The 22,694-nt window shown below is 43.2% G+C and overlaps 1 protein-coding gene across 1 annotated transcript in view; it reads left to right on the top strand.

The window, feature by feature from the left end:
- KCNH5 (potassium voltage-gated channel subfamily H member 5) overlaps window positions 1-22,694 on the top strand; it is a 166,214-nt gene that overhangs the window by 121,023 nt on the left and 22,497 nt on the right. Inside the window, exon 10 of the mRNA XM_017807645.1 lies at window positions 3,180-3,376. Within this exon, the coding sequence (XP_017663134.1) occupies window positions 3,180-3,376 (197 nt within the window). The remainder of the gene's footprint in view (window positions 1-3,179; window positions 3,377-22,694) is intronic.

Below are 22,694 nucleotides of genomic sequence, written 5' to 3'. Positions count from 1 at the left end.
TCCCACTCTAATTTAGGGCATTCTTTTTTTCAGCAATGCTTTGGGCACTGTGAGAGCAGGGGCAGGAGAATTTCCCACAGCTTTGGTTTCAGTCAGGAGGGGTATTAAGACTGCTCAGGACTAAGGACCATGCAGGTTTGGGAGTTAATGTGCTGAGGCCTCAATAAATCTCTAGAGAGAGGCTTTGGGAATCACGCAGGCTGCATCAGCCCCAGTGCCTTTGTATTCCCAGCCCAGCCCCAGAGGGGCTTTCCCTGGAGGTCTGCACGTTCCCTGCAAGTGAACAATATGTATATATATGCAAGTCTTTGAGTAGCTGGTGTGTCAGACCTACCAGTTAAATTTTCTGTCGCAACTCTGAAAGTTTTATTTTTATTTAGTTGCAGTGTGTAAAATTAGCGTTAGAATCGTAGAACAGTTTGAGACATGTTCCACTAGTCCAGGTTGCTCAGAGCCCCGTCCAACCTGGCCTTGAACACTTCCAGGGGTTGGGCATCCACAGCTTCTCTGGGCATCGTGTTCCAGTGCCTCGCCACCTACTGAGTAAAGAATTTCTTTGTAACGTCTAATCTTGTCCTGAGTGAATAATTACCACTCTCTATGCAGTGAACTACATTTAATAGGGATGAAGTACAGTACATTAATCTCTGTATTTATGAAAAAAGACACGTTGTTTTGGAGGATCTGGTAGGTTTTGTTTTCGTTCAGTACATTCCTTAGCACATTTATAACCATCAAATAAGGCTTGGACTTGTGTGGGGAAATGTCAAATTCAAGAACTCTTAAAAGCTTCCAAGATTTTATACTTTCTAGAGAGTATAACAACAATGTAAGAGGAGTTTGGAGTTTCACCATTCAAATCCAGTGGGCGATGGCTCATGGAAGAGTGAATAAGTTCAGTTCATTGTGTCCCACCCCTTCTGAGAGAGCCAGTGCAGTTCCCTGCCTCACAGAACTGAAGACAGTGAGATCTTCTCAAGTTTATGAATAGTGTTTTCATTAATCAATGGTTTGTGTACAGATTCTGTAGCACACCGTCGTGCAGAGTTCTGGACTGAGCATCCACTGCTTTCAACCTCTTGACTGAAATTAACTGTGTATTACCTTCAATTTGAAAAGAAAACAAGTGGCTCACTCACATTTCAGAGGGAAAACCATAATAGCCCCTATTGTAGAATTCTGTCTTTTTAAGTACACTCTGCAGCCACCAAAAGCAGGACTCAGTTCTGTCCTGTGTCCACCTCAGAGAGCAAATCCATTAAGCAATTTTGTGCATTTCAGAAATGGTCTGTTTTCTATAAATTATGTAACTGTGCTGAGTATGTCTGTAAACTGGGTTTTGAACTGTGGGTATAGACAAGGGTAATTAACTGCAAAAGGTAATTTCAAAACAGTACATTGGATAAATTATGATGTTACCAGAAAATGCTCTGTATTAAGGAAAACATTTTAAAACAACTTGTTTTATGAATTATACCAGCTGTGTTATGTATTGTAGTTAATTTTAATTACATCAAAATATGTAGAATTAAAAGCAGTGCAATGAGATGCATTTATAACCTTTCTAAGGGATGATTCTGCTATAGAGACTTTTGCTAGAAAATAAAAACAGGGAAATGAAGGAGGGCTGGAACCATTTATTTCACTCTGCCTGAGAAATGTTAGATATATTTTACTGGATACAATACCTAAAACAGAAATAGAGAAATAGAGCCTCTGACCCCCAAAAGTAATAATGTTGGATAAATTAGCACTCTGGTTCCCACAGTAGAGTTGAGTGAAATGTTGAAAGTTCTTAAAAGAGGAAATATTAAAATGTGTTACCTTTTTATCCCAAAACTATAACATTACTAACCTTCAGCAATGGCCTGCTTGAGGTACCTGGAATCAATAGCCACTGACTAACTGATTTTACTTTCCTTTTAATAACTGCTAAAATAAAGAGCAGGGATATCTTTGGGGTCTGAAACAAAAAATACCCTTTGTACCATGGTTTCTGCTTCAGGATTTGAGATGTCAGCCACAAACCACACACCATGGCCCTTGCCCAGCCCGTGGCCACGTAGCAAGAGGCAGTTTTTGAATGCTTCTATTGCTGCCACTCTTGAACAACCACAGAGTCCAAACCTGAAAGCCCATCTCCAGTCTGCACCCATGCTGGTGTTTTTGTTGGGTCAGAAGTGTGATTTTGAATCTGATGTCCTCGTCCTCCCAACTTGTCCAGCTTCATTGTCTAGCATAGGTGTGTGGTGTATGAATTCCTTGCAGAGGAAAGGAAGCCAAGGTGTGTCAGAGCACATCTCATGCACTTCCAGTCCTTGGAGCTCCTCTGTCCGTGGGACTGGACTACAGCTAGTCCCAAGTCCTCAAAATGTGCAAGTCCTCAGCATCAGCTGTTCTGCTGCACTGCCTGCCAATGCAGAAGTGGCCTTCAGGTGTAATTTTCCCAGCTGGTTGAAGGTATTTATACATGTGGATGTCTAAAGTGTCAAGCCCTTTCTTACTCAGCAAACATTGAAATACAGACTTAAGCCTAAGTCTCTACTTAAATGGATGAGTTTGGGTTTAGAACTAGAGTTCTGGATGTGTTTAAGATTTAGAGCTGGCTATTTAAAGTTTGAAAGTCTCAGTGAGGGTTTTGATGGGTTTTTCAGAAGGAGTGTTGCCACTTCAATTGTATTAGAAACGTTTAAACATCCTTTATAATGTGGTCCTTGGGCCCTGGAAGCTGGCTCCTGTACCACACTGTAGAGCCGTGAAGATGTAGGAACCTGGATGTCAGAGGGTTTTTGGAAGAGTGGGACTCCTTAAATCACTTGGGAACAGACACCTGAAATATTCAATCACCTGAACATTAGTTAAGTGCTCATTATATTTGGAAGCCTTTGAAAAATCCATTACTTGTACCTTCAGCAACAAGGGGGCCTTTACAATCTGGTTCTTATGCTTTGTGACACTTCACAGGGCGATCTATAAATACTGTAAAAACCTGGGGCTATTGTTAAGGATACTCAAGTACCTCAGATGCTTCTAAAACTTTCACCCTTATTAGTTTTCACAGCTGGGGGCTTATGTGAGAATAATTGGAAGTGTAAGGCAGTTTGGAAAGAAATCATTTGTGTGCTGAAGAATGCTGCCTAAGCTCTACCTTACAACAAATTTGTCCTGCTGTTTTTCAGGTAAAGGTGATGTGTTTGGTGATATCTTCTGGAAGGAAACCAGCCTGGCCCACGCATGTGCCAACGTTCGGGCTCTGACGTACTGCGACCTGCATATTATCAAACGAGAAGCCTTGCTTAAAGTGTTGGACTTCTATACTGCTTTTGCAAACTCCTTCTCGAGGAATCTCACACTCACCTGCAATTTGAGGAAGCGGGTAAGGCAACAGCTCTTTTCTCCCTCTCTCTCACCGTCTGCACGCTCCTGCAGACTGTTTGCAGTGTTTAACAGCCCCCGATTCGCTCTTGATGTTTTAAGGTCATTGCAGATTGACTGGCCTTTCAATAACTCCTGTCACTGCTTGTAACGATGGCTCAATAAAAGTTACCTGTAGATTTGCAGTTCTGAAGAGCAGCTCTAGCAGGATGATACATGAATTACATTTCTTTGCCTTTTCTTCGTAGTTATTGGTTTTCATTTTGTTGCTGGCTTTTTTTCCCCATTGCATAAATTTATAAAGTTATATTTTATGGAATCATAGAATCCAGATTCTGGATTCCTTAAGGGAAGGAATTAGTCTTTCATCTGCTAAGATACAGTTCAGAGGACAGTCTGATGGATCTGTATGGCATAGGCCAACTAAGAGAAATTTATTGATGTTAAATAAATAAAACACACTCATCAAAAGTACTGTATTAGTACCTTCTTCTTGCAGTCACATAGTCCAGAATTTTAATGTGGCAGTGATTTTACATTCGCAGCTCACTTCTTAAACCCTCCTGCTTGTTTTATAATCAATCAACAATGCTCACTATCCATTAGTTCTTTCAAAGAACACTCAATCTAAAAATTAATTAGCTATAAGAACAAATCTTGCAAACAGGTTAAAGGATTCTTTAATTCGCATTGCGGCTGGAAAATTTCTTCTTTATGATTTTTTTATGATTGATGAGGGTTATATAAATTTCATTTTCATAGAGAAATCTCATAACAATGATTTATAGATTACTGAGTATTAACTGTGATCCTCTAGCTGCTGAAGCACATTTTTCTGCAGCTGTACCTTGGGCATCTCACCTGACAACGTACCGAGGCTACCTCAGTGTTTCACAAGACAGTTTCAGCCTCTGCAGTAACAGGAGTTCAACACAACTAGATTTTTACTTTTTGAAGTCTAGTTTCCCTCTACCCACTGGAGCATCGTACAAATGCTGCTTTCAGAGGAGGTTTAGTTTCTAGTGCATTCCTTGTGCTCATTAATATCCCAAATATGGCACAAAGTACCCATGGCAAAAAGCAGATGGAATGGGATTACAGTCCCCCTCTGTCTGTGCTGGAGCCCAAAAGAGCTGAGTTATAATCAGGTTTGGTTCCAGCTTGTCAGCTTACCTCTGACTTTAAGGTTGTTAACTCCACTTCAGACCTGAAGGAGGGTTTTGGGGCTTGAAAGCTGGCTCAGGGTTTCTAGCTTATCACTTCTCTGTTGATAAGAAGTGCTCTCAAGACTTGACTTTAGCAACCCCCCCTTGCCATCTCACGTGCCACCAACTACAGCCCTGCCATGACAATTCTGCTCAGGCATTGCTGATGGTGATTTCATGGGACAAGATAATGCCACATACATTGTACCAAAGTGTATTCTTTCGTTCTTAAAACCGTGAACCTGTCACTTCAGTTCGCTTCCTGAGCAAAACACGGACATGTCTTTTCCTGACAGGGCAGTGTGCTGGAATTCAAGTCTGTAGTCCGTGGATGCCTATGGGGAATAGCCCTCTGGCTGAGTCTTCATGGATTTTCTTCTCTCTCACACACATTTTTTAAGGAAAATTGGTTTCCCTGAAGGGCCCTGGCGTACAGAGTCACCCAGGTGGAAAAATTCAAAGAACCCAAGTTCTCAGTACAGATACCTGCTCCCTAGCTCAGTGTTAGGTACATGGACTTTGCCATGGGGGCAGTGACTCACAGTAAGTAGGAAGAACATTCCTAAGGAAATGTTAGATTTTGCAGAAGGAAAGGAAGTGTTGGCTGAGGGCACGTGTGGGCGTTACGTGAGAGCGAATGAAGAGTCAAAGAAAGGTTGTGTCAATGGGGTACATGCAGAGTGGAATTAATTTAATTAAAAGTTGTGTGATAATGTCCAAGGCAGTCACCAATCACCTTCATAGCCCGTGGAATGGTCCTTCTAGAAGGTAATCATCTTGCCCCTCTTCAGTGCCCAGTGTGGGATGGGAAAAACATCCCCTTTCAATTTTGAGAGTGTCCATGTTCACTAACTTTTAAATAATTAGGGACATCAAATGAACTCCACCTGTCTCCTGCAGTTTTAGTCAATAATTACTTGTTTGGAGGAGTCTTACTTCTAGCATTGCAGTAAGATGTGCTGAGCCAGAGCCTGCCTTGCAGAAATTCTGTGTTTTGTTCCTGGGCACAAAGCAGATCATGCTACGTTCAGCACCAGAGACACAACCTAAGTCCTGTTACATAAAGTTATTCAGGGGATTGTTTCAAACCTCCTATCTGCTGAAAGTATACATGATTCCCTGTTGGGCATAGAAGCATTTTGACGGTGAGCTCATCTCTGAGGAAAAGCAGTGCCGTGCAGGACAGTTCCATCAGGCGAGCAGAAAGCTGTTGTTCAGGCAGCGAGGCTGGGCTTGACAGCTGCACTGTACTGCAGCAGTTTGTGCTGGCGTCACGCAATCTAAATGGGAAAGAAAATCATTGTCTCCTTTAATTGATTTCAATAGAAATATATACTTAGCACTTTTTCTACATAGTCATCGCTCATAAGGTTTGACATCTAATTATAACATAAATGCGCTCCTTCGTGGTTCTGTGCGCAAGAAAGTGGCTGTTCTCACTGTCAGAAATGTATAGGCAGAAGTCTTCTTTCATCAGGTCTGCTCTTTGAAACACACGTACGTGGATTTGAGTGCACACACGTGTTTGTGCTGCCCTGTCCCTCAGCCAGCACTTTGATGTAGTCCACAGAATGCAAAATATTTAGACATTCAAAAGGCTAATAAATTAATAATAGTACTGAGCACAAAAGGTTATTTCCACACGACAGGGAAGCGAAAGTCTTGTTGAAGTGGGAAAATAATGTTTTCTCACTCCCAAGTAACATTTAGAGCCTGGCATGTTGAATGACCTCCTTAAGGCATCTGCTCAGCTAAAGTATTGCAGCATATCATGTTCCATGCTCTGAAATCTTTACGGCACATCTAACATCACTAATGCACACTCCAAGGCAGAACCAGGACTTTGAACTTCTTCTTTTTTTTCTTTTTTTTCCTCACCCCAAACAAGGAAAATAATTATTCTGGAAAGATATCCTTTAAAATCACAATGAGATCACATAGCTGCCTCTGAGTACTGAAAGTTATAAAGCAGTGTTTGGGATGAGTCTTCAAAGAGTTAATTGCTGCCTTCTGATGCTGGAAGAGAATATTAATAATGTCTAATTCATTAAGTGCCTTTCAAGATTTCACACAGCTGGAGGGGGGCCTCTGAAAGCTTGAGCCATGGAGCTTGGCCTGAGGAGGAGAGTCAAGACTGATCTATGGGAGGCTCTGTGGCGTCCCAGCCTTAAGGGGAAGGAACACCCAAGATTCGTAGATGCTTGTGGTCAAAAGGAATGACAGAGGTCAGAGGGTCTGCAAAAGCGTGCTTTTATTTAGTGAATTACACACTTGGCATGGAAATTGGTGTAAGTTAGTCCCTGATCTCCTTATATAAGCACATGGCAGTGGGTTTTGGATAAAGGGATGGGGTGAAAGGGAAGAGAGAGAGAATAATTAAGGAGAGGGCAAAAGAAAGATAGAAAGTAAGGCAGGAAGGAAGGAAGGAAGAGCACCAGTCTTGGCTCCAGCATTGATCAGCTGGGCCACAAGGTGCACGTGTGCCCAGGCTTCTTGGGGGTACCTGTTAATAGATAGGTTTTCCCCACCTGGAAGTAAATTTCTCATTTTCTATGCAAATTAGTTATCATGTGCAGTCCATTCTTCCAGACCTTTCTGGAAATGAGTTGCAGGGCTTTGGGGGCCTTGGGGGGTCTTAATCCCCTGCTGCAGTCCATGCCTGCTTTTCAACCTCATTCCTGCACTTGCACTGGACTGTGTCATGCTGATCTCCAGGAGTCAGAGCAAGGATGTTTGTCCTGGAAAAGTGCTGCCCTACCTTCCTATGCCCCCCTGCTCCATCCACATCCTGTTCTTTTTGAGAGTGTGTCATTACCAACAATCTTTGGTTGGCTCCACAGCTGTGCAAAAATTGGTGTTTTAGACATACACATTAGCTCCCTTATCTTCTAGGCTTCTACAGGCTCAAACCCATATAAATAAATAAATATACATTTTATCAATTGTCAAAATTCAGGAAGGAAGTCCTATAGCAAGCCCCCAAATGTGCTCCCACAGAAAACAAGTATTCAGCTAAAATATTTTTAAGGGTTTTTTTTTTCCCTTTTCTCATAATTGCTTCTTTTTGCACCAGATAATGTACCACCTCCGCTGAACTGCAAGCCCAACATAGCCCGTGCAAGTGCAGGGAAAAATCCAACTGAAATTTTGTCCCTCCTGAAATCACAGCTAAAATTCTCCCGTGCTTCAGCACATCAAAGATTTCCCACACAGCTTTTAAGGCACAAAGTCACATCTTGCTGTTTTCTACCAAGGGCAAAATGAGCTGTGTTAAAGGAATGAGTCAGGAGCAGCCTGGGAAGAGGACAATTGTTCGTATCTGACCTCTGGTGCATTTGCTCCTGAAAGGTGTGCTGGAGAGGGAGCCAAGGAGATGTGAGGAGAAATGAGCACCTTTAAGGCAGCGAAATCCCATTCGGAGAGGCTCAGCTTTTTTTCCCTGTGATGCTCTTAAAGCCAGGGACAACACTGAGAGCGACTAATGTTACCTAATTCCTCTAGCACACTGAATCTATGAGGCTTTTTAGCTGGTTAGGCCACCAGACTGTGTTAACACGCATGTCCTATTTTCCTTTTTATTTCAGATTAGAATAGTTTCTTTTTAAATTGCCTTCCTGTTCTTGCTTGAGGTTTTAATGCATTGCGTGTGGTTTCTTGACTGAAGCACTCGTCATTTCTTGTCACGTAGTTTTTAGAAAAGCTTTATTTTAACTTGAATTCTGCATTCACATCTAAAAGTGAAGGTTGTACCAAGGTCCATTCAAGATCCCTGTTTGCATTTTTAAGACCCTCCCGATGGTGTGCTTTATTAGTGAGTGTCCTGATGGAGAAGCAATGCGAGAGACAAAAAGCATCGCTCGGTGTATCAGCCCTTGCCCCTGAAGGTCGCACGTCTTCTGATGAACCTGAGGACTTTCACAGGTTTTGAGCTCTGAATTAAGCCATTCACAATTACACAGCTTGGTTCAGAGCTGTTTGCACTTCACCAGTGCTCACACTCAGTCCCGATCAGTCATGGGAAGGGATCAGAGCATTGTCCTTGGGCAACCCTGGCAAACAGAAAACTGGGGGGTAACTGGAGCAGGATGTGCTGAGCACCTCCTCTGCCCCGTGGTCCATCTCACTGTCAGATTCCTCATCCATTTTCACCTTTTTTCAGTCTGTTATTAGGAACTTTCTCCATGTGGGACAGTGATGATGGCAAAGCCTATCTGGGAAAAACAAGTATTTCCTTCATTATTAATGAAGAGAAACGGGAGAAAATCATATTTTTTAGGGAGCTGCTGTGACTGATAATGTAGATCAGCTGGTGGGGGCTTCAGTGGAGTCCTAGTCTCCTGTGACAGGGCATGTGCCAACCCCCAGGCTTGCACTCGATCCTCATCCTTCTCTCACTCCTGGTACTTTCCTTATGCAGCTTATTCCTCTGCTAGTTTAAGGGTCCATGGGAGTGCAGGATCAAGCCTCTGGATAGATCCCTTGGCAGATTCAACAGACCAATTTCTATCATGGCTTACGTGGGCAGCAATTTTTTGGCATGACTCAGAGTTTGTTTGTAACTCAGTGACTTCCTTAAACCTATTGAAAATTAAATTGATCAACTCCTTGACGACAATGTGTATGGCGTGTTTCCTTTCCCTGTTGGTATCTTGTTAGGGACTCAGAGCATCTGCAGGCTGATACATCCTGCTGCTTGCTGGCCCTAGGCAAGGCAAGGGGACACAGAGGGCAGTGCCCAGCCAGGCACAGTGACACCCTCTTCACTTCTTCAGGGTCACAGCCCATAGCTGTGCTGCCTGTGACATTGTGTTTGGGTGTCTACAGCAGTATCAGGCAACTCTCTTGTGCCGTGGCAAAAGACACCTTTCTCAGCTCTTGCTTTTACTCCTCACTCTCTTTTCCTGTAACCCCAACAAAAGTAATGCACCTTATTCCTCTCTTTCCTCATTATCTTTTTGTTAAGCAATAACGTCAGCTCAATTTGGGTATATTTAACAGTATGGTAAATAGGGGTGTTTGCCTCCTCCTGCTCTCTATGTAGAGCTCACAGACCAGCCTTGCTCTTAATTTCATCAAATTCCTTTCTCTGTCTCCATGTGAGAAAGGAAAGATTGCTTTACCTTGTCTCAGGATGCTCCTGCCCTTTTCTCTCCCTCTCTGGTCTTTAGTTTTTGCTTCTTTTATGTTGTCACAAAAAATTAAGTCCTATAGTCATAGTTTATCTTTAGTGATTGTTTAGCGTGATTACAGAGCAAATAAGTTATACCCTTGACAGTCAATTTGGTTTTATTTTGTTGGCATCTTAGCAGATGCTGCAGCCACCATTATGCTTGAAAAAGCTTTCATTTTGGACAATATTTTGTGATTTTTATTGTTTAGCTTTACTGCATTCACATCTATCTCCAGATATGTTAATATTCAATTGCAATATTTCCTGAAGGACTGTTTCACTGATTTATATATAATACCACCTCTGATGATGTCTAGACTTGTATATTGAATGTACATGGGCCAGAAGGGCCCAGTTCAAGCCTTCAAATGATCAGTGCGACCATGTCCAAATTGCTGATTTAGTGGTCCTGGGCTGGAAATTTTTTGAGAAACTGCTAAGAGATTTGGGCCAAACCTATATGAGGAATTTATCAGTACAGATAATGGAGAAATTCCTTGTGTATTTGTATATATGTGGTTACAGACAGCCCAGCACAGTCCATGCTCCACCTTCTGCCACTGGGAGACCCATGGATCCTCCTGAGTGAGGATTACAGGTCTGAGGCTAGAGTTTTTTCTGCAGTTCTTCCCTCCCATCTGCTGCTCCCCTGATCAATTCTTTGTGTCTTTGCTCCTCTTCAGGGATTTGAGTTTAAGACATTCAAAGCAAGGAAGTCAGTCCTTGGAGGACTCTGCATGACTTTGCTAGGTAGAAGAGCAGCATAAGAATTCAGAGGGAAAGCTGCAGCAGGATTAACTTCACCCCTTGGTGCCTGCCTGCCAGACGGCATAGGGCAGCTGTCTGAGCAGAGTGAGTGCTGTGAGGGCTGTCTGTGGGTTTGCTTTCTTGCTTTTGTAGCTGTGAGACTGACTCTTTTTTGTGTGCCTCCCTCCCTTCCCTCTCCTTTTGCCACTTCATCGTCTCCTGTACAATGGTCTCTTCTGGGCACTCTTCAGGTCACGCTGACTGTGGGAAATAAGGGGTACAGGAGCAATTGCACAACTGAATCCACTCTCTGGAGGCACAGAGGGAGCACAGTGGGTTTTTTTCTCCTTTGACAAGCAGGGTGTGCTTCCTTGGTTGTGACCCTGCTCCTGGATAAGTGCAGGAGTTGCTGATAAGCTTGAAATCTCTTGAGTCCCTCCAGAGAAGGACAGCAAAGCTGGTGAAGGGGCTGGAAAGAGTTTCCTGTGAGGAGCAGCTGAGGACTTTGGACTTGTCTAGTTTGGAGAAGAGGAGGCTGAGGGGTGACCTTATTGCTCTCTACAGCTGCCTGAGGGGGGGAAGTGGAGTGAGAGGTGCTGACCTCTTCTCCCTGGGATCCAATGACAAGGCATGTGGGGATGGTTCAAAGCTGCTCCAGGAAAGGTTTACACTGGAAATTAGGAAGCATTTCTTTACTGAGAGGATGGTCAAACACTGGAACAGATTTCTTAGAGAGATGGTCGATGTCCCCACCCTATCAGCGTTTAAGAGGCATTTGGATATTGCCCTTAACAACATGCTATGACTTTTGGTCAGCCCCAAAGTAGTCAGGCAGTTGAATTAGATGATGGTTGTAGATCTCTTTCTCCTGTCCTGTCCTGTCCTCAAGGACTTAGGTATCTTACTGAGTGTTTAAATACTTACCTAAAAACCAGGGCACTGTATATCTCAGGGTCTTTGGGTAGTATGTTCTCATGGTGCAGTCTGGATTAACACATTCTGCCTTTAGACTGCAGGCAGATGCAGAGATCAGCCAATGCACTATCATCTTTAATAGTGTTTCAGAGCCACATTAATCCCACAGGGTACCAGCAGGCCACTATTCTATTCTGAATATAATCTCTGAGTTAAATACCTTTCTCAGACATCCTGACCATGCTTCTGTGGGAGCAAGAGACAAATCACCAACTCTGTTAAAAGCAGGGCTGAGCCCAGTTCTGATAATCCTTTGGCATTACAGAGGTGGACTTAATTTTTTCCTGGATGTGTAACTTCCCTGTCTAAATCTAAATTAAAAAGACATTGTATGTTGCTTGTTTTCTGTTTTTTCTTGAGAAATGCAAGGATCTTAGAGCAGCATGATACAGCTGCAGAAAAAAATAATGTGTGCTGATGTGATGCTTTCTGCATGCAGGGACTCAGAGTCTGTTACAAAAGGCACTCTGCTGATTTACCCCAGTGAAAGGTATGAACACCTCTTCTTCAGGCAGGCAGTGCAATGTGGGTGATTTATTTGTGTGTGGAAGGATCATCAAACAGGAATGTCAGGGATGGGCAGCATCCATAGGAAAACAAAAATGTGAACTGGCTGTGCTAGAGTGAAGATCCAGATTGATGATGATTTGCTAATGTGCTTTTTGTGAATTGATACCATTTTCTTATTTAGAAATCTGTCATAATTAAAATATTCTCCTTAGCTGACTCAGAAACCCTCTGCAGGCTGTCTGATAATATGAGTTCAGGGCAGCGTTGATTGCACAGGACATGACTGATGATAAAAAAATAAATCAAAGGTTTACTATTTTTAATCTTGTAAATATTAAAAAATGAACATTTTGTGTTCACCTCCCCTCATCGATTAAAAATGATGCTTTTAATCTGTTCCAGCTGCAAAGGAAGAGGAGGGAATGTGCATGGTGCAATGGGAAGCAATGTTGCCAATTCCTTTTTGATTTCCAGTTAAGAAAGTTTTTACCATCAGGCAGGCAGGATTTGCACGGAAAGTGGGGAAAGAGATCTGTTGTGTTATCTCACACCCCTCCAAGCAATTAGCCCAGAGCAATGCCTTTCTTCTTGCTGAGCCCAATTACTGTGTAGTTCTTCAACTTTTTCAATGCGTAACTGCAAAAAAAAAGGGGGAAATGTTAAAAAACCTGAAATGTTTCATTCCATCATCGCTTCCTGGAGCTGAACATCAGACATTTTAGTAACACAGCACAACATGACTTGCAGATATAAAAATGAGTTTCTATTAAACCTTAGTCCTACAAGACTGGGAATGCCGGTTGCAATGCACCCAAAACTGTGTCTGGGGAAAGAGAACTTCTGCCTGTTCCTTGGGATCATATCTGTGGATTCCTGTAGGCTTCACAGGGTGCAGGCAGAGCTTTAGCATTCATCTAAGTGGGAGTTTCCTGGCTTTGCCCAAAATGGGATCCATTTTGACCCACCCGCTAATGATCAGTAACAACTTCAGAGCAATTCTGCTGTGGAGATAGCACAGATTTTATTTATTCTTCCCTTACCCTCTCTGGGCAGGTTTTTGCCTTGACTTGCACAGAAAGGCTCCTCAAATAAATAAATGAATAGCTTCTCATATGCTAAATAAAACTGTCTGCATAAGGCCTTTCTTTTCTGTGCAAGTATAAATCCTTTAATCTATTATTTTTCAGTACACACTTCACAGATGCAATAATATCCAAATGTGCTGGTTCAGCATGTGATAATCATTACAGCCCTGCAAATCCTAGATTTACCTTACTTTGAGTGGTATTTTGGGTCTGGTTTCTACAGTGCATGTAGGAAAGGATTAAATTGTAAACAAAGTGCAAGAGAAACTGTGTGGGGAAGTTTGCATAAATCCCACTAGTTTTAGTTAAAAATAAAACTGAGCCTGTCACTTCCAACTTAATGATAGCTGATTGACTGTGCCTTTTTTAATTGTCTGCCAGTGGCAGTGGTTAGCAAGCTGCCTTGGTTTAGGTCCCGTGCAAAGAAAGTCTGGAGGAGCAATTTTGAGATCTGATTAAATACATGCCAGAAGTGGGCATAGCTGTCAGGAGGGACAGGGAAATTCTGGGAAGCACCTGAAATGAGCTGAGTTCCCTATTATTGCACTTTTGAGCAACTTGCTGACAGGCAAAAATACTCCATGTGTTTAGGAAGGAGCATATATTATTAATTCATGTTATTCCACATATTTTTACTTCTCAGTTTTCACAGCCCTTACCCTTAATTTGTGTCCCTTCCTAAAGATAACAAAACCACAATATAGTTTTCAGATGTCAGTTAGTGTTAAAAAAAAGAGCATAGTGTAAGCATTTATAAAAGGCTCTGATTCTCTTAACTCCGTTAATTAAACTGCCAGTGATCTTTTAAACTTTGGGACCTCCCCTCTGACTTTTAGGTGAATTTCAGTTTTTTTATTAGTGCTCCACAAAGATGTCTCAGCTGCCAAAAAGTTTCTGTATAATGTTTCCTATCTAAGTATTTCCATCAGTCACTGTACCTCCAGAGCAGGGGGACTTAAGCTCTCTGTGCTCTGTGAGTACATATCCCTTTGGGAGCAGTCCATTTTCCTCTGGTTTTTATTATGAACAACACTCCTGTTACCACAGGAACAGCTCTGGCTTTTTCTGAGAGCCTAAAACGCTTTGCACTCCCTTAAAAATGTGAAAATGGGGTCTTGAGCAACCAGCAGATGACAGCAGGAAAGAGCAGCCATTCCAAATCAGGATATTTCTAACCGGTCAGATGAAACGTAGCATTTTTATTGTGATTAACTTTGCTTTTCCAATCGTGCCCATCGCTTCCCCGTCAGTGCACAGACTTACAGTTTTCCTTTGCTGTGTCCCTGACCTTATCAGAGCATTTCTGCATTTCAGCAATTAATTTCTGCATCTAACCTCACTGTTTTCAATAATTCTGCCTTGCTTGACTCTCAACGCCATTGTAGTGAATTTCCATCTCCATCATGTGTCTAAGGCAAATCCATTTTTAAATGTAACAGCTTTGTTGGTCAGAGCAGTTCAATTATGAATGACCATCCTGCTCCCAGGCTGTATTAGCCCTCCTGCCAAAGAAGGCCACAGTAGAAATGTAAATGGATGAACTGAATCATGCATGTTTTTCATGTGTTATTAATTGTCCCTGTTCCCATTTATTAAAGGACTCAGACAACAACCTCAAGATGTTCTACAAAAGTACATGAATAGTAATTTACAAGCTCAGTGCAGCCATGCATTAATATACCAAACAAATGCCTGACTGAGCTGCATGAACCACCAGCCATAACTTAAAGCATTTTTCAGAAATTTTGAACAAAGGCACTGTTTGCCTTGTGGCCCACTGGGGATGTGTCTCAGGAAGAGCTTCCTCCCGGACCAGTCAGGCTCAAATTCAGTGCAACATGTCAGATAGCTGCTAATAGGGTAGGTAAGGAATCTGCTGGGACAGAGACTGAATTTGCAAAATCCCCAACAGCCTCCATTAGCCTTGCTAGCCTTCTTGGGGGCAGATGCTCTTGCTCCATGGATCAGCCCTGCCCCACGAGTGGACCATGAAATTGTAGAATTACAAAATGGTTTGGGTCAGTTTGACTTTAAAGATCATTCCAACACCCCTGCCATGGGCAGGGACATCTTCCAATAGGCCAGGTTGGTCAAAGCCCCATCTAGTGAGGCCTTGAACACTTCCAGGGATGGGGCATCCGCAGCTTCTCTGGGCAACTTGTTCCAGTGCCACACCACCCCCACAGGAAAGAATTTCTTCCTTATATCTAATCTGAATCTACTCTCTTTCATTTTGAAGCCATTCCCCCTTGTCCTGTCACTCCATGCCCTTGGCAGAATTCCCTCTCAGTTCTCTTGCACTGAAAGAAGCTCTAAGGTCTACCTGGAGCCTTCTGTTCTCCAGGCTGAATAAGCCCAACTTTCTCCACCTGTCTTCATAGGTCAGGTGCTCCAGCCCCCTGAGCATCTTCATGGCTCCAACGTGTGACACAGTAGCACATCTGTAGGCATTCCCTGGCAAACCCCACTGAGAAGAGTCAGCCTCCTAGGAGTGCCTGGAAGAGGCCTTCCTGGGAGAAGGGGACTGAAGAACTGCTGTCATGTGGAAGGCTTAGGGTTAGCTGGATTTTTCAGACAGCAGGGAAAAAAATCAAACTAGAGAAAACCAGAGACGTGATTTAGCCAAAGTCTCTGAGTTCAGAAGGACCTCTGGGAGGCAAACACAGCATCAAAGATGGAAAGTAACAGAGCCAGAGGTAGAGATCTGTACTTCTGTCTGGTGTCTTTCTGCATCCTTGCAGCAGCATTTATCCTGTACCAGCTGGTGTTTTGTTAATTGTGTGTGCACGGGGAATGCATTCAAAGTGTGTAAATAGGGTGCAGCATGGTCACAAATGGGGAGATATAGAATCATCAGTATTATTGATTGCAAAGACCTGGTTTTTATGCAGGTACAGGGTTTTCTTACTAGCCCCAGACAGGAAGAGGGGATTGACTCCAGTTTTACATGAGGACGTCATTTCTGATCACTTTTAAAGCCAGATTTGCCAGAGTATACAATACTGAGGATTACAAACTAATTTGCTTTGGTCTGGAGCAATGAGATAAGCTAAGGCTGCAAAAACAGCAGGCTCAGCCCCTAAGGAGCATCCTGTGTCAGTGCCTAAATACATGGATAGGAACATAGTGCTGATGAGCTGTACAAAGACCCACATCTAGAAAAGAGGTGGTCTGTGATACAGATAATAGGGAAGATCATCAAGAAGCACATGATAAAAATGGAAGGAACTTTCCCCAAGAATAGATTGGATGTGTAGGCCCAGTAGAATGATACCCACAACTAGGATATAGTCAGGTTGTTAAAATCCTTCCCAGCAGAGCCTTAGCATATTGCCATGAAAGCCCAGGGATTGATTTAATGCAGTCAGCGTGTAAGTGGGAAGGAAATGGCTCTTCACCAGACCATCTGTTTATGCCATTCCTGTAACCCCACTAGTTAACTCTTTTGTGATGTCTCTTCCTCTTGTGGACACCCTTCAGAAATAAGTACAGTGCTCTGCAGAGTCATCACTTCCTGAGTTTCTCAGTCACATCTTCTCGAGGTTAGAAAAAAAACCTCCAATGATCCCTTTGGGGAGAGGGAGAGCACTTCATCCCCCCGGGGTGTTTGTCGTGTGGGCAGCCCAGTGGTTCTGTCCCCAGGCGGCTCTGGTGCAACTGTCATTAGCAACTTCATTTCTGCTCAAGTGACCTTCAGGGAACAGCACGCTGGAGTTTCACGTGGCTGATGCAGTATTTCCACGCTGTTGTAGAAAGCTCACTAGCTGGTGGATAGCTCTGCTGCAGGCTTTTCTGGCTGTGGGTGATTTCCCTTGACTTTCTGCCCCAGAAAGGAAAAGATCTTCACTGGTGTAGGTTCAGGTATGAGGAGACATTAGCAACATCACTGAAATGGGGTCTTTGCTGTCTAAAAATTAATTTAATTTGATTATGCTATAAATAGAAGGCCCCTGCTCCACTGACAGTTACAGATGCCTCTGAAAAACTGTGATTCCTTCAGTCTCTTGAGCTAAAGCACCCTTAGTGGCAGCTCTACACCAAGCTCCCTTTGGCTAAAGGGAGATGTTTTAGGTGAAAGTAGCACATCCTCTTGATGGTATATTTCATTTTGACTGGATACTCTTCAGTGTTTGCATGCTTATATCTTGGGTCTTTTTTTCTCCTCAAGGGGCTCCTCCCCATTGAAACATTGGCTGTGACCATATTAAAGGCAATTACAGTATGTTCCAACAGCCAGCACTCCTTACTCACACACTGCCAACTGAGAGCTCCCAACTGGGAAAAGCTTAGCTCTTGCTGGCTGAGATGTTTCACTTGAAGAATCCCGGGGATACTCATCAAGGTTATTTCACAGAGTTTTCTATAGTTAAATGGAGTAGATATTAAAAGTTTAAATAACCTTTTGGTCTTCTTTTCCTGTTAAATTTGGATTTCCCAATGGTTTAACTGACTTATTTCACATCTATTACACAGTGGGCTGACCCTGTCTTTCCAGAGGTGTTAATTTTTTCCAAGTCTTGATTTCAAATTAAAAGAATTGTCGGGTCACCCTGCCAGTGGATTCTGTGCTGTTTCTCTGAGTTGAGAAGCAGAGATGTGAATTGCTGAACTGCCCCAACTCTTTCTCCCTCGCAGCATCCCTGTGGCTTTGTTTGCAGGGCATCCCATGGGGAAGGTAGGCACAGGGATATGTTCAGTGGTCATTTGAGCTTGAGTTTCATCCAAAAGATCTGTAGACAGGGACTGAGCACTGGCAGCACTGTCCTGGCTTTGGTCCAGACAGGTTCACTCTTCCCTGATACAGCAATAGGCTGTATTTATGGGTCAGGAAGGAACAGAAATAACTCCAAGGTAATTCTGGCATGGCTACCTGGCTGAACACAGAACAGTGGTGCAGGGTGAGCTTTGGGCTTGAAAACAGCAGAGGCAGAGCAGTTCTGAATGCAGCCTAATTAGAGAATCACAGAATGGATCAGGTTGGAAGGCATCACAGTGGGTCATCTGGTCCAACCTCCCTGCTCGAGCAGCATCATCCCAGAGCACATTGCATGGGATCATGTCCAGATGGTTCTGGAATATCTCCAGTGAGGGAAACTCCACATCCTCTCTGGACAATACGTTCCAGTGCAGTCACCCATATAGTAAAGAAGTTCTTCCTTGTAATCAGGTGGAACTCCCTGTACATCATTTCTGCCCATTGCCTCTTGTCCTATTGCTTGGCAACACTGAGAAGAGCCTAGTCTATCCTCTTGGACCTCTTGGATCCTGCCTTTCTGCAGGGAGACACTGCTGTGCTACAACAGAAGTCCTGGTGCCCTTCCCTGGGGTGTGGCATAGGCAGGCCCTCACTTTCTGCCCCACGAACATTTAAAAAATCAGGTCCTTGACTAGGATCTAGAAGCAAATAGAGAACAAGCAAATAACTGCCCAGCCCCCAGTCTAAATCTGCTCCACTCAGGAATACTGCCATATTTTTGAGTTAGCCTGAATCTGGAATCAGTGACTCTCCCCACTAAATTACTGTCTGTTATTAAACCTGATTCAGGTGAGAAATGTCTGGCAGTGACTGCACAGCATGTTTTGCCTCTCTGTTTTGTAACATGGATACAACAAAGTGATGCCTTGGCTCTTTGAGGTACAGAGGCTGCCCATCATCCCTTTCATTCGGGTCTTTTGCTCGTATATTCTGCCCTTTAAAACTGTTTCTTCGTTTCTAACTCATCACTTCCAAACAAAACTGGTGGTATTCTACGTCGCGTGACAATGGAAGTGCGTTGTTTTAATTGAAGCTCCTGTTATAAAACGTTTTCAATAAATTAACGAAACCTTGAAAGTGATAGATTGAACAGAGTAGCTGATAGCACATTCCATATGAACCCAAACTTTCTGAAAGCCAGGTAGAATGTTCTCAATGTCAGAAGCAAGGCTGATAGCAAGGGGTGTTATCTTTCGTTGGGCCAGTGAATATAGCTGAAAAAAAATCAACAAGCTTTCAGTTGCAAAACATTTTTTCAGGTCTGAAGACTTCAGATTAAATTTCAGGCACTTTATATTCTGGTACAGTAATATTTAAGTTAAAAAAGAAAGCCATAATGAATCCAATTAATTTCAATTTCCACTTAAACCAGAGAGGAGAGAGTAGTACATTTGGGGAACAATTTGCAATTCTTTTGCTGATGTATTACTTTGTAAATGGAGAGACTCTCTCAGGCTTTTATTGAGACCGTTTAGTCTTCAGGCGGAAACACATGAGGCAAAAACACTGAGAACAAAATACGAATTCTGCAAATCCTCTGTGCAAATGTTCTGTGTGGCTTTGTGCTGGGGATATGCAGGAACACTGTGTCTGTCACAAGCAGGGCTGGCCAGAAGCCAAACCTGAAGATTTTTGTCATTTTTCGTTGGAATAAAAGCAAGACCTTCTGAAAATTGTCACTAAATATACAGAGATAGTGCTCCCCCCCCTTTCCACCCCTCTTAGAAGACAAACCTGAACAGCAGTAAAGTTGTTCTGCTCTGGCTTTAATTTCAGCAATTAACTGCAATTACAGCTGAGCCCTTCCAGTTATTTCAAATCCAGAACTCTATGTTCCAGAAAGGACAATGGTGGAAAGAAAGTTAATTATTATATTAATAAATTTCTTTTACTTCTAATAAATATATTTATATGTTTAATATTTTTGCAGTATGGATTTTCCTACTACAGGGGCTCCGGGCTGGAAACCTTGGTTCCATCCCCCTCCCTCATCCACTAAGCAGCTCAGTGACCCTGGGCAAGCATTGTATGACCTCTGTGCCCTGGTGTTGACATCTGGCACAAGTGGCAGCTGCGTAAATCCGACTTCCTCCAATACTGGAAAGGGAGAGTGGTGTATCAGTGCTGCATATTATTATTGATGATTGATTTTCTGCTCCAAGTTAAATCAGGCTGAAGAGCAGCCTGTAAAGTCTTTTGGCACTTTTCACCATCCCAGAGAGCACTATTTCTGCAGCCTGCCCCGAGCTCAAGCCACCCTGCTGTCATCTGGAGGCTTTGAACTGTCTTTCCCTCTCCATGCTCAGAAGCACATCCCTCTTAGGAGATCCTGGGCAAAGTGAAGGCTGTTTTCTTTGTGGAGTTCCTTTTTTTAATCATCTCCAGTAAAATGCAGAGACAGTAACTCATCTGCAGCTCAGCAAAGCCTGGATCAATTGACAGCGCTGCTGACTGACATTTCATTAGGCCAGTGCCAACAGCAGATATTGATCCAATGGCTGATACAAGTTTGCAAGGACCCAGCCTGCCTGATCTAGTTGGAAACTGTCCCGTTGGAGGGGCACTGTCTCACAGGGAGCCCAGCACCCTGCAGCTGGGCTAGGAGACCATGGGAAGCTCACTTCAGCTCTTGAGCCCTGGGGTATCTGATGTTCTGGCAGGATTGGTGGTGGCAACGTGGTCTTAGTGCACCATGTGGTGGTAGATGTCACCATATGTTTACACCAGTGTGGTTGTCTGAAAGTCATGGAATGGTCTTGTTTTCTTGGGTGGAGGCTGTATTTGCTGGGATTCTCCTCCACATCCCGTGAAAGATCTTGTGTCTCTTGCGCTTGGGTTTTTAGCCTTCTGCGGGGCTCCCCTTTCCCAGGGGCTGGAAAGTCTATGTAGGTACCTCAGCTCCCCTTGCAGGATTTCTGTGCTATACAGAGAAAAGAAATGTCTGCAAGACAAAAGAAAAGAAAGTCCAGCAAGAGAAGTCTGTTCATCTCTCTGCCTCATTGCCAGGCAAAGAAGTAGGAGAAATATCTCCCCTGCCCTTCACTCTCTGTAATAATTGCATCTGGAAGGAAGAAAAGAGAAAGGGGAAGGAGGCATGAATATGTGATACTCTCCATCTAGAGCTACAAGAAGTAACTTACCTACATCTACAAGTAGTTTGCTCGTCTACCAAGTAACTAATCCAGTTTAGACTTGTTTACATGGGAGAGCTATTATGGAGTGAAGGAAGGTGTGAGTTTAAATCCCAAAGTGAATAAACATAACTAGTGAGAGAGAACAGAGGTCCCCATGAGATGCTACTCAGTAATACTGCAACAGCCATCCCCAAGTTGCTCTCTGCTCAATTTTCCCGTGTTTAACCACCTCTGTGTTATATACAGAAAACAAATTAGACTCTTAGTCAACACATTTTTTCACCTCCTCAGTCCAATTTAGTCTTTTTATTGAGTTTAGTGTAGGCTTTAGGGTCCTGAGAAGGAATTAGGGGGCTAAAGCTGGGTTTTATTGCTCCCAGTTGTGACAGGAGCCCCAAAGAAAGGACTATGTCTTTGGATCATGGTCACAGTTCACTCTCTTCTGAGGCCACACAGATCAATACTTCCACTCTGCAATGGACTGACCCTAAACAAGGCCGAGCAGCAACAGACCCTGGTTGAAAACCACCATAAATTCCTAAATAAAATAGCCTTTATAGTTTATTGATTTAAGTAATTTTGTGTGTGGAAGGTGCATTTTTCTCACTTGGATAGTATTGGAGAAATAATTCTGAATCTGGCTGTTCTGCAACATGCTAAAGCATCTGCTGTTTGGTTAAAGCAAAGAAAACAGAAAACAGGGAGGGAAAGAAGTGATAGGTTCCAATTCCAGTCTCATTTAAAAACCATGTCAAAGCTCCCCACTTCCAAAGGTGCATAGTGCCCTTCTTCAGCACCCCTTTCCAAGCAAAAAAAAGAGAGCCCAGCAGACATCAGACACAACAGCTAATGCTGCGGCCACAGAAGATCCGTGTGTTGTTTTCCCCTGGGTTACAAAGAGAAAGAGGCATCTCTAAGCACCAAATGTATGGGCAGGAGTTGCTCAGGTCTGGGTGACTGGAAAGAGCTCGTGATTCAGGAGACTGAGCTGCTCTCAGATAATGCTCTTATGGTTGGTGTAAATCTGTACGATTTTGCAAAGAGAGGAAGAGGCTTTGGCATTTCTTTTGGAAATCTCACTCCTTAGCTCAGCATATGCTTTGTTAAACGTGTAATCACACCATTTGAAGAATTCATGTCCATCACTCAAACTGAGTGATCTGACTGATCCTTCCTTGCAAAGTAGGTGTCAGTGATACCCTTAATCAAGGCCTGATGTCTCAGGGGATGAGGGCAGGACTTTGTGTAGCATTGTACATCCATTGTGGACTGCACTAAATGTCTTAGGGCAGCAGTGCCTTGGGCCCTTGTTCTTGAATTGAAACCCTGAGAACACCTATGTGTGTTTTTTTAATGAACTATCTCAGTCTTGGCAACAGGCCAGAACAGAGATCTCTCTGTGCTATCAGCCATGCATCCTCATCTCTCGGTTGTGAATAGTTGGCAGTGATACAGGGATTTCCAGTTAACTGGAGAAATGAGAGCAGTGTTATTATCCTCTCTTACACTGGGAGAGACGGAGACACAAAGACATGGTGTGATTTGTATAGGACTTCCCACTTGGCCAAAGGTCAAGCCATCAGGATAATCCATCCCCTTGAATCCCAGCCTGGTGCTCTGTGTGTTTGGGCATGATGCTCCAGGGATGTGACAAATGAGACTTGGATCTCTGCCTGCTTCTCCTCTCTTTCTTCTTTAATCTGGGCATGTTTTACATGAAAACACTATGATTTCAGA

Source organism: Lepidothrix coronata, unplaced genomic scaffold, assembly GCF_001604755.1.
Source record: "Lepidothrix coronata isolate B3197 unplaced genomic scaffold, Lepidothrix_coronata-1.0 Scaffold19, whole genome shotgun sequence".
NCBI lineage: Eukaryota > Metazoa > Chordata > Aves > Passeriformes > Pipridae > Lepidothrix > Lepidothrix coronata.
The sequence above is the reverse complement of the archived record's forward strand: the minus strand, read 5'-3'. Positions and strand labels throughout refer to the sequence as shown.